Source organism: Triturus cristatus, chromosome 1_2 (assembly GCF_964204655.1).
Source record: "Triturus cristatus chromosome 1_2, aTriCri1.1, whole genome shotgun sequence".
Taxonomy (NCBI): domain Eukaryota; kingdom Metazoa; phylum Chordata; class Amphibia; order Caudata; family Salamandridae; genus Triturus; species Triturus cristatus.
In genome coordinates, this window is record NC_140580.1 from 459,212,292 (window position 1) to 459,224,789 (window position 12,498).

Below are 12,498 nucleotides of genomic sequence, written 5' to 3' on the forward strand. Positions count from 1 at the left end.
TTTACTTTGTGGCACTTCCATTCATTACAATAAAAAATTGGTGAATCACCTGAATATTCATTTGGACTATGTGCACATTTTTTGCCCAACCATATACCAGTGTCCCATATACAACAGAACTGAATGAACGATAAATGTAATACTGACCTGACTGTCAACCTTAACTCATTCATTCCACAAATTACATTACTTTAGGCCTACAACAATCACAGCACATCTGGTTTTCATATATTTAAGATGATGTATCCATGACAAATCCTCTAAATCAAAACAAAAAAAAAACAGTCTCGCCACCTCAATTCTACTATCTTTTATATTCCTTTTACATTGTTTTTGTTTGACCAGAGAACGCCATGACCTTTATTTTAGCTAGCCTGATTGCAAGTTTATGTTTACATTCTAAGATCTTAACGTATTTATCAATCTTTGGAACCGTCTTAGGGTGGCCGAAAGGAGGAGCAGGTCCACAGAATAGGTAAAACTTGCTAATGTAATACTACTTAGGGGAGTGCCTTTTATCTTCTCCTAGTGCTTAGGGAAGAGCCAAAGGTCACAAGCCAAAGAGTAGGGGAGCAGTTCTGAACCCTTGCATTAAACCATGCGGGGGTCTCTTTCAGGTGTTAAGGGTTCGCCATCATTTAGCTTTCTCTCACCCAAGCATTTCTGTGGAGTTCGATAAGCACCTAGTAGCCGCCACTCTATAACCAACAATTTTACCAATTCTCACTCCTGGCCAATCTGGGCGAAAGTGGCGCCATATTCAAGAAAGAAAGCACATAATTTACTGTTTGTATTGTGAGCCTTAGGAATCTAAAGGATCAAGAACATTATAGAAATGCTGCCAGTGGCTGAACATTTTGGTTGGAGTCCGGTCTATTATGCATTAATTAATTTCCTTTCTGTTTCAAAGATAGATAATTTGTCAGCAAGGATTGTACCCTTTGTTTGTATCCAGTAGGGTTGTAATAAGTCTGTGATTAGCCAGACCACCTCTGGATCTTCTTAGGTCTGAAAGTCCTATTGGTACCAAGTATACATCGAGTGGGCTTTGTCTTTACTCTGCAGAGCAGGGTCACTCACCTCATTCTATTGGATTTTTGGTGTATCATTCCACTTCACATGAAGTACTTGCCTTAGAATACACGAAGGACTATTTCGATCTCAAAATGACCAATTTGCATAATATTTATTGGGTTTTATATATAGCGCTGGCTAGACCCGGAGGTATCAAAGCGCTTCACATGAGGAAGAAACATTGTTTCAGAACATGGTTACAAAGTTACATAATTTACTGGAGCATAGTTACAGGAATTACATTAGTACAAAAGCATAGCATAAACATGAGGTAAAAAATAGGCAAGGGGAGAGAAGATTAACGGAGAGAGGGAAGGAATAGGGGAGGTAGACAGAGAATAATGGAGGGAAGTAGGAGGAGGGTGTAGGAGGCCCAACAGGGAGATGAGGTAAACAGTGTTGGACATCCGGCTGGGTAGGTGACGGCCGAGGGGTAAACCAGAGCCAAACTCCTCTATAGCTGCATGGGACAGCTCCAACGGTCATCGGCCAAAGGTTGCTCGGGCACCGCAATACATACAGAAAGGTTATAGTTTCCGCCTAGGGGGGCACAGTCCAAAAGTTCCATTGAGCGTGCCGGTCCCGGTGTACGGTGCTGTGCTCTCGGAGGTAATGTGATGAAAAACCCAGGCCTCAGCTGTGTGAGACTCCCTTGTCACTGTGGACTCTCTCAGAGGGGTCTCTGAAACTCCAGGGTATAAATGCTGGATCCCTCCCCAACAAGGGGAGAAGGAGTGCATTGGAAAGGGGCCTACTCATGGTGGCCATTATTAGAAAATTGGTGTGTTAGATGTTTCCAGTGGCGGCCATTTTAGAGTCAGGCATTGGGTACAGCTCAGTACACTCCTCACGTCTGGTCTTCACATTGTTCCCCTGTGGTCCCAAATGCCTCCCGCTTGTGACTTGCCTCTTATCTGGAGCATCCTGGGCCTCTGCTACTGAGGTTTGCCCACTTTGGTGCTGCGGCCGCCATTTTAGGGTCAGACGCGCCTCAGGATTCCAAACCCGCTCCATGCCTGATGCTACCTCCTTGCCTATGCCTCACTGGCCTTGGGGAGTGCAGGTAGGAGCACTCCAGCTGAAGAATGAAATGAAAGAGCAGTAACTAAAAAACATGGCGGACCAGGGCATCTCTGCTTAAGTTCACAATAGCGTCGCTGTTGCATTATATTAAATGAGCCGCATTCCTGAAAATTTAAGTGTGAATAGAATGCTCAAATTAAATTAAGAAAAATTTAAGTTAAGCCACCCATCGTTCAGTGAAGATTACCCGGACTCTTTCAGCAGTTAAAATTGAAAAGACAGTTAATACTGTGCCCAGGCCCAGCAGTAATCCACTTACCTAGCTACAGAGAATAAAAATCTGTGATCTGTATGTTACATGATATGCTTTGCAGGAGACAACATTTTTTTAAAACTTTTTTATTGCATTTTCAGTTGGCACATGTTATAACATACACATATCAGAGCACTAGTGCATTATTTAGTGGTACATTTATACTCTCAACATTGTATAAGATGCACACTGTGTGTTGCGATATCATGAATAACAAACCCGAAGAAGGTAGCAACAAACTAAAGGTTCAACAATCCCCCCAAAAAACACCCCGAAGAACAGTGGGTAATTATGATTTGCAGGAGACAACTTAATCTTCTATACTACTATGCAATCTTTGCAAACAATTAAGCAGAACTTCTACAACTATGCTTTTCCTTGCTGCCAATTTCTTTGTGGCAGGGTTTTAAAAAAATGTATTCGTTGAGGGCCAGATTTTGCGTCAGGATTGCGTCACTTTTTTGACACAACCTCGACTCCAAATCTCATTTGTTAAGTATAATGCACTTAAATGTACTCATGATGCACCTGATAAACATATGTGTGAGATCTTAGCATCTGATGTCACTTCTTGTGATGTCACTTCCAGTGAGGTCACTTCCTGTGATGCCACATGGAATATTACCCGTTGTGTTGTCATGTGCTTTGATGGCATGCGTCATGATGTCACTTGCATACTGCCTAACTTGGTCAGTCCCCCCACTTCTTTTTATAGGACTTGTGCCCTGACTGTGTGTAGAAAGAAATCGTTTATTTTGGTCTTCTTTTGACTTAACAGGCTTTTTAAATGTTTCATCATGAACTGGTAAATCAAAGCAGACCTATTGGCTTTGCCAAATGCTTATTTATATAGCGGCTGTATATAATACCGATGCTGTCGAATCCATCCGGGATTGTACCACCATATATGACTAAAGCTTAACAGAATTGAGTCTAAAGCAAGGAATGCATTACATTATATAAATTGAATTCAGGAGCTATTCATTACATAATCAAATGAATTATTTAAATGGAATTCTGCCACCTCTTTGTGGACAGCAATATGTGAGGTTGTTGTTCTAAGTGCTTCGGAGCCTACTCCAGATTTTTGACGCAGAGCCAAAGAAGGATTGGCTGAACAATATACATATATCATTTTTATTCGATTTAATTTCCAGTTAGAAATGGGATTAAGTGGTTCCTCGCACGCAAAACTTGAAGAGCACTCTGCTTGACTCGCAACGTGTTTCTTTCTGAGATCTGTGTCCACAATAATGGGGGTTAAGGATTTAAATTCCCGACAGGGCCGGCGATGCCATCCATCCTATCGAAGTCGATAAAACGACTACCATTCAGAGGAGGTATGGTAACTCCAATTTGCCAATCAATGCAACAACAAAACCACAATACGAAGCACTAGTTAAAGGCAATTTATATATTGATAGTTTATGTTAATATAGTGTTATTCTGGTTATCAGTGTCCATGGAAGATTGATTCAATTTTAATAGTTGCGTGCATCAGCTTGCAGTAAGATCTTAATTCTCCATGCAGCTGCTCAACGGGTGAACGTGGTCCTGACCCCGGCTCCTTCTGGGCCCTTCACCCCGGCCACATAAGAGCTGCAGTTTCACTTTCTGGAAAAACCGCTGGATCACTGAAAATATACGTTTATGTTCATGACCAAAATCTACTTTCCTCATAAGCTTGAATGATTGGGTATCCTGGAAAGCATGTGACTTACTGGCCATCTTTAAGATTTCTCCCGTTCTCGCAGTGTCCTAGTCTGAGCTGAAAAAGTGAAATCCGGACGTTCTGGAAAGAAAAAGCGCAACTTCCTCATGCTTCCGGTCACCTTTATTCAGTCAGAAAAAAAGTATTTTTCGTCGCAGAATTGAAAGGTGCCCTTAACTCTACGAAGGCAGTGTGCTTGTGAGATCCGTTGAGGTAATTTGTTTCAAAACAAAGTGTCGTTTCTGTGGTCTGTCACGGATTACTCCCTTTGGGTTGCAATGAAGTGCATGAAAAGAATTTGCGTGTTTCTGCGTCTGCATGGTAAGAGGCTCAGTGCCGGCAGGATTATAGACGCAATATTTATTTAACATATGATCTCTGTGTACATGTCCGCTCCACTGGTTTGTTCCGTGTCAATTAAGCGATGGTCAAAATGCAGCAACAGCGACAAATGTGCGCCAACGGGTAAGTGTCCGGGACTCCTTTACAGACACAGCAGCAACAGACAGACAGACTTGGGTAGACAGATGGACGGATAGATAGATAGATAGATAGATAGATAGATAGATAGATAGATAGATAGATAGATAGATAGATAGATAGATAGATAGATAGATAGATAGATAGATAGATAGATAGATGGATGTGCATATGGGTGGCGCTCTTGGTATTTACAGCTGTGGTGTGCTAGTTCAGCGAATCAGTGCACCGATTTGCAGCAAAATGATGCATGACAAATCTCCCATTGGAAAGCGCAGGTTATTCGCAGAGACGTTTTGCCAGGGACAGCCGCTCCTCTTGTCGGCTGTCTGTCCATGGCGCGGGGGGCGGGAGCAGACATATTAGGTGGGCGACACGAGCCCCGCAGGACATTATAGGAGACCATCATGACAGGCCCGCAGCGGTGCAGGCTTTGATCCAGGTGCCATTGTGTTAGTGTATCACTTAAAAGAATGCAGCTTCAAGGAAGCCAGTAAAATACGAGATAACTTGTACAATTTCCCCATTATCCATTTACAAGAATGGAGTCAATGAATGGTTAAAACTCTAAAGTAATTTGCGCAGCGATACAAGCGCCCAGATGCAATTACTCCGCCCCGGAGCGCCTCGTAGATGAACTTGGCGCCAGGTTCGGGACCCCGGCACTTGTTAACTCCTGAATTCAGGGATTAGTCGGATGTGACAATCACCTGAACACAACGAGATTAAGGGCACGCTCCTCGGGCTATTGTCCGAGGCATCATTTCCTGGGCACGGCCATTTAAGGGCCAGGCACTGGTGAAAGTTGCAATAGCCAGTGTGTGGAAGCAGCAACTGCCGCGGAGGCTCGGGGAGTGATTCGCAGTTTCGTGGAGTAGTTCGAAAGTGTAAGAATGCAGACAGCCTCGCCTCTGCCCGGGAAGGGCCTGCTGTCCGTGGAGTGGATGGCACAGAGCAGCCACAGGGCCCCACACAAGCCTGAACTAGACCCCTTCCCCTGGGAACGCGGCACGTCCAACGGTGCTGAGGGGGAGCGAGTCCCACAGGGAACCCCACGCTCCTGGGGCAGTGACAACAGAGGGCATCTGGTCCATACAAGGCTGCACGTGACTGGACATGGTGCGGCCGGGGAGTATCCGAGCAGAAACAAGACCACGGGTAAGTGACCAGGGCCGCTGGTCCATATGTATTTCACTGATCCGGTTTTAATGCTTCTAGTGCTGAAAAGCGACAAGTACTTCGCAATAAGTCATTTAAGATCAGAAATATGTTGCCACATAAAAACAGATGTGCACAATGAAAGTTAATAATAACATACCTCTTAAAACTGCATTTTCCCGGTATAAAACGTGCACTTCACATTGACTTGACTATATCACGAGATGAAAATACAGAGATAATTGGAGAAGGAGAGAAGTGATGGTAGAGTTTGTGAAATATCTAATGTATTTGTTGTAGATTGTAGTCCATGGTGGTAACACGACCACGGGGTACACAAACTGGACAGAGCACTAGCACGGCGGTAGTGCTCTGTGTAGTTTCTTAATATAAGGAAATACGAGACTGGATACGTTGTTAGAAAGTTCTATCTGAACAGCATGATACAGTCATACAATAGGTCATTGCATACATATATTACCTCTTACTAATTGTGTTACATATTTTTCTAAAAAGGTGTACACCTGTTAAAATAAACCTGTTTCCGCGGAAGTAATTTAGTTGCGTAGTGCGTGTAAATTAGTCATGGTGTTTTGAGCAGGATGGTCTGTTTTATTTCCTGTCAATAGGTATAAAGTATAGATACATTTCCTTCATTTATACTATCTGAATTGAGTTATAGATGCGTATGTGGTTGTTTACAGCGTCCCAGTGATTTCGCTATTTACTCTGACATTGCCGAATTTGCTAATAACAGCATTACGTAAAATGCCCGTTTCTGAACAAATCCTCAGCTTTAGTATATTCTAATCCTGCATTTAACTAGTTGCCGATCTCAGCTGTGAGTGATAAAAACGAGACATCATTTGGAACAGCGTGTGCCCACCATGTCCTTCCACACGGTCGACGTGGGGGGTGGGCCACACCCTTCCTTGAATTATGTCGTAATCAACAAAGACGACGCATATGTTGAAAGTGTGTAAAGTTATGTATGTATGGCCCAGGGCACAAACCTCGCTATGTGACCCGTCATTCTTGACAGCTGTCACGAAATGTTAAAATGAATCCAGGAATGTTAACGTATTTCTACATAAAATTGCAAACTAGTCTTTAAATAACTAGTTCCTGTCTTCGTTGTGGTTCTTCTCTCTCTTGGCCGACTTTAGCGAGGATTGGGTGAATCTGTTCTTGATTAGCACTACAGTGAAAGGATGGGCGCGCACCCTGCTCGAGCTTAGTTTGAAGAGAGAGAGGGCGCCCCCCTTGGGACTGTAACATGATTACACGTCTGACTCTGTCTTTCTTCTCAGGGTCTGACCCCACTCTGGCGCTGACAGCCCCCGGCTGCGGACGAAGGCTGGCCCCAGAGACTCCCAGTCCCCAGGAGACGCGGAACTGCGAGGTGAGCAGCAGCAGCCGGAAGTGCCCGGAGCCGCAGACGCCAGAGGACCCGGAAGGGGCCCGGTCGAGGACAAAGTTCACCGCGGAGCAGCTGCGAGAGCTGGAGAAGAGCTTCCAGGAGCAGAGATACATCGGGGTGAACGAGAAGCGGCGGCTGGCCAGGGTGCTGAAACTCTCCGAGCTTCGGGTGAGTAGGCGCGCTGCGTGCACTGCGGCCGCGGTCTCTTGAGTCCGCGTACTACACCTGCGCTGCATTGCCAGCACCGGGCGGGCTTCCCCGGGCCCACAGTGTATTGGAAACGACACTTACAACTTTAATAGGGCCCCTTCTCTCCGGATGCCCTCCACTGTAAAGAGGAGGGCGCGGGGCCCATGTAGCGCTGCTGCTCGCTCCCCAGCACCACCACTTCTCCCCGTACTGTGAGGGCGAGGAAAAACCGATGTTCTCATCCTCACGCACGCTTTATGCTGCATCCATTAATGAAGGCTCTATATAAACGCGCGGTGATATAAACAAATACTGCTAGAGACATTCTGCAGTAACCCCCCAAATTGTTAACCTAGCCCATCCCTTTCATCTTCTGGTTAATACCTCTCCCCACATAAAGAAAACTAGGTGGGTAACACTGGCACTAAATGCTTCCCCTTTTAAACTGGAGGAGGGGTACGCTTTTCATCACAAACGTTCACTGCTTTACTTCCATGGCTGATATTATGATTATTTTTGCTCACATTGAATATGCCTAACTGAGTAGAAAACTAATGCCACATGTAGAACGAAAAACATGTTTTTAGAGAACGAAAGTGTGGCATGGTGTTATTACGTTAGTTTGTGTAGGTAGACACTGCTTTGCCACTGCATAGTGCAAAAGATGGAGATAGTGCCTTACTGATGCGTGAGAGTTTGAAATAAGCGATCTAGTAAAATAATTACTGAAAAGCATGCCTTGTTTTAGAATTTATATAGAGGACTGTATATTGTGGATGAGAAGAGCGAGGTAAATATGTACTTGTAAAGGGATTCTAATTTTAGAGGTGTCTGAGTCATGGCAACACCACCACCAGAAATGTAAACACGCAATATTTACAATTTTAAAAGGCAGTATATTTTAAAATAGCACTTGCTTGTGTGCATTTTCATTTGTTAGCACTTTAATATTCAGTGCTGCTATTATGTCACCCGTTCCGCGTCTGAAGGGTAGAATAAGGCCGACAGAGGTTTTAACTAGTCACTTTCAAGTTGCCAAGAAAGCCCCACAGACCGTGCATTAATCCATTGAGTGGGTTTACTAGTTTTGACTCTGAATGATATCAGGATTTATGGGCTGAGGATGAGGCTTCGAGAGTCAATTATGTACAATATGCTAAGCTTATTTTCCCAGTAGGTAAAGGGTGGTGGTCAATTCATTGCCCTTCCTCGCTGGACTGATCTGTCGCCTGACACCATACACCTTAAACACTGGGGCAGTTTCTGCAAAACACCCTTTGAAAAAGAAGAAGCACCAAAGATACACAGTTCCCAGTTTATTTCTGTAAACGTACCAATTTGTAGGTATGGAAGTGTGCAACCAAAAAATAAATAACACGACACAGTTTCAGCCAGTGCTGTTTAACCACTTTGGATGCTCTTGGTAGTGTTTACTACTTAATCTCTAACATGTCCGCAATCTCTAACATGGCCGCAATCTCTAACATGGCCGCCATTGCAGAAGGCAACACCCATCTGCAGATCACTCTTGACCAGACCTAAAAAGGCAGTCCAGGCGAATTCCTAGGGTGTGTCTCCTCTGCACATGTACACAGTGCTTTCCTAAGGATTTATTTTAACAGTTTATGGTATAATAAATGCCCTCGGTGGTTATTAACCATGCCGCTCTTTGCCTTTCCTCTACAGATTAAAACCTGGTTTCAGAATCGCCGGATGAAGTTTAAGCGCCAGAGCCAGGACGCCCGGGTGGAAGCTTTCTTCTCCAGCTTGCTTCTTCCGTATTCCAGCTATCCGGAGCTTCCCACAGCAGACTGCCTTCAGAGGAGCCCTCTGTCAGGGCCTACGCCGCCGCGCACGGCTTCTCCCGACGGACATCCCAGTTTGTCCCTGCAGGCCTCTCACGGACTTCCGGGCCTGCAGCCTGTCCCTCTCACAGCCCTGGGCTTCTACCCCTACCCACCCGCTGTGCTGCCACTGCCTCTCCACGGAGAGTACTCTAGCTCCAGGTTTCACCCCTATTTCCCGTCTTAAGAGCATGGCCTGAGTGACTCGCTTAAGTACTTTTAATCCTCTTGAAAGGACAGAGTTTATCAGAAAATATAATATATATTGCGTTCTCACCCAACGTTTGTGTTGTTGCCGCTTGCCAAGTTGACAAAGAAAAATAAATATAAAATCCTATAATTTTCGGATGCAGTCTGTGGTTTTTCTTGACCTGCCCGCTCCTTCCAATTGAGCAACATTCTCCAGTTAGTGGGGCCAGAGGCAACAATTAAAATGCCGCCGGACAGGATTCACAAAGTTTTATAATGTTTTATTTGTCATATTTATAAATGTAAACGACATTCACATGCACAAGGACACATAAGCAGTTTATATACTGCAGCAACATCTACAGGGATGGGCGTTATTATTTTGTGACGATAATTCGCAAACTCCAGTTATTAGCCTGTGGATACCCCATGTATAATTTATCTTCTCTTTAACTTTAAGGTGATTGCATGATTTGAGCTTGCAGGAGGCTTGGTTCTTAAATAGCGCAGGAATTATGAAACGGGCGGGAGGGGGGGTGGGGGGGTGTCGCCTAACCTTACATGCAGACCAGAAACCAAAGTTACACCAACACCCATACCTTTGCATCATAGTGGAAGCGTGTGGTGTCAGCCCCAGTTTTACTTACTGCAAGGAAACCCTTCTAGTACAAAAACTGTTTTCATACTTTTCCCACACGGTATGTTTGCTAAATTGTGCACCCCTCACAAGGTTCGACACGTGGAGACTTTTAAAACTTCCTCTACCTTATGACTGTTCTGAGAAGGTGTATTTTTTGGTGGAAAGCCCTTTCTACAATTACTAATAGGGTCTTGCTTGGAATGTGGGTTTGCATAAGAATGCCCATGCACCGGCCATGGAATGCTCTTGTTGCTGCAAAATAGTGCATAGGCATGTTTTCTGTTGGGAAATAAATCCGAACACAACACTTTGTGCCGTGATTGCGTCAACGCAAACCTTGACAAAAAGTGTTAGTAAATGTCAGCCTTGGTGTGTATTATGTCCACATGAGTTGCTACCAACGTTCTCTGCATTTCTTCAGAAGATGTATGGACAATACGAGCTTGTATCTCGGTGCCTTTTTATGCCTCACATACGATTCGTGAGAATTACACGTTACATACAGAAAAAACTCATTTTCGCTCATCTCTAAACGTCATACAATTTGGGGGGAAATGTGTAATGAAGTCGGAGGACAAGATGGTACGGACATTACAATGAGACAGGAAATACGCCACCGAGCTGCATGTGTTGGGTGCCATGTTGTGGGACTGAACTTTCACACTGAAGGAGGACGTTTTCGAAGTAGTGATATCATTTCTTAAAATGATCGAGCCACTCATTTGCCGCAATGTAACCTTCCACTGTATTTTGCTGACTTTTATAGTCCCGGGTCACCAGCTTCCATCCAGATTTTTTTCTGCCTTTCAAATCAGCAGCCTTTTTAAAGTCACCCCAGTTCTTATTCTCGCGTAGTTGCTTCTTTCTTACCAGTACCTGTTTGTTCTTGGCTTTTGCATTTCTTAACTCTAGACCCAGGGTTGTAGTCAGGAGTGTATAGTTTGGTGGGCACCCTCCCCCCTCATCCCTGACATGGAAGTTTTCTCGGGATGGAGGAGGGGCAAGTTGGCTGTGGTAGCTTGTGAAAAAAAATACAGTGCAAACGGTGACGTTTTAAAGCCAAAATTCATATGATTTATATGTTTTTTATGCTGATCTACCCAGATTTTAAAGCATGTTAGTCCAAACAGAACTTACTTTCAAAGCACCCTTACATGAGGGGTACCCGATTCCCTCACAGAATCTGTATGGATAGGACTTTCCAGTGTTGCACAGATAACACATTGGGCTAGTAGTATACTGGGGTAAACTGAACCAGAATTCAAAGACAACTTTATAGTTGCAGCACCCCCCACGCCTCCTCCCCCCAGGATTATCCGTAAATATTCAAGCTAATGGCAATCCTTTGAGTGCAAAGGGTCAGTAACACCGAAAACTGAAAATTGAAAGATAGCGTCATAGTTTTAGGGTTTCAGTTAGTTCGTACTTCAATGAATCCAAGAGTAAACTATAACTCAAATGGTGTATTTTAAGAAATGTTGTCGAAAACCATCAATGCACACTGGTTATGGTTTAATATCAAGCCCTGAGTTTGATAAATTAATTGTTTGGGTGTGACAACACATTAGTGCCAGCTACCCACTGGCGCTTCCATCAGTGACCACCGATAGTAGGTCTGTAAACAAAAAGCAAAGTCTCAATAATCCGTGCCAGTCCTTAAGCAGCAACATAAACCTGTGCCTTTCAGCAACTACCGCTATTATTCTGAAGAAAGGTGTTATATATCAATAAATTGTAGCAGCATCAGGTCACAATAGCTCACCTGTTGTTCAGGTATATAAATGCAAGGGCGAAGGCCTGCTCTGAAATAGTCACAAACCTGACAGAACTACTATGTGTATGCTTTTACCTTTTAGCTTTCCTCAAAGATCTCCATTGCCCTGACTGCAGTGAGCAGTGCATCCCAAACTGATAAACAAACCCAGTGAACTCGATATAACAGTCTTCTAGATACATGGACTGAAGATTCAACCAAGGGAGGTCTTTTAAGTAGTGGCCAATCTCACCATTTTGTAGGGATCATAGCACATACACTAGACACTGAAACACAGTGCCCCAGTGCACAGTCTTATAAGCAGCATTACATTTCAGGAAAAAATGGGGTAACAATACAAAAAAGGTTATTTTTTCACAGTAATCCAATTTTCTAGCATTTTGGATTTAAACATTTTCTATCCCTGGGTTCCTTGTCGGTACAGTGCTTGCTTCAAACTGGATTTTCATGTTAGATGTGGGAGTACAGGATGATTTCCATAGTACACTCTCCAGTCACACCCCCAGCCTCAGAGCCAAGTTTAGTGTGGCCTACAACACCATTTTGGATTTGCCTTGGCGCATTGCATTTTGGACCTGTTTGCTAAAGCAAACAGAAACTACTGCAAATGTAGGTAGGCAGGCCAGGAGCCTTTACTCCATTAGTCCGAAAGAAACTATGAATGTCTTGGGGTGTCACACACC

General features: G+C 44.1%; 1 protein-coding gene across 1 annotated transcript; it reads left to right on the forward strand.

Annotated features, from left to right (window-relative positions):
• The first annotated feature begins 5,127 nt into the window (after nucleotides 1-5,127).
• On the forward strand, nucleotides 5,128-9,532 carry LOC146867491 (homeobox protein vex1-like). Its single transcript, XM_085614982.1, has 3 exons — nucleotides 5,128-5,759; nucleotides 7,070-7,347; nucleotides 9,055-9,532. The coding sequence occupies exons 1-3, from the start codon at nucleotides 5,495-5,497 to the stop codon at nucleotides 9,397-9,399; spliced, it is 888 nt and encodes a 295-aa protein (XP_085471108.1). The 5' UTR covers nucleotides 5,128-5,494; the 3' UTR covers nucleotides 9,400-9,532.
• The last annotated feature ends 2,966 nt before the right edge of the window (nucleotides 9,533-12,498 follow it).

Excerpts from the sequence above, each read along its gene's own strand:
- LOC146867491 (XM_085614982.1), top strand. The coding sequence starts at position 5,495 with ATGCAGACAGCCTCGCCTCTGCCCGGGAAGGGCCTGCTGTCCGTGGAG. Across the intron at positions 5,760-7,069 it reads GAGCAGAAACAAGACCACGG|GGTCTGACCCCACTCTGGCG; the intron begins GTAAGTGACCAG and ends CTTTCTTCTCAG. Across the intron at positions 7,348-9,054 it reads TGAAACTCTCCGAGCTTCGG|ATTAAAACCTGGTTTCAGAA; the intron begins GTGAGTAGGCGC and ends TTTCCTCTACAG.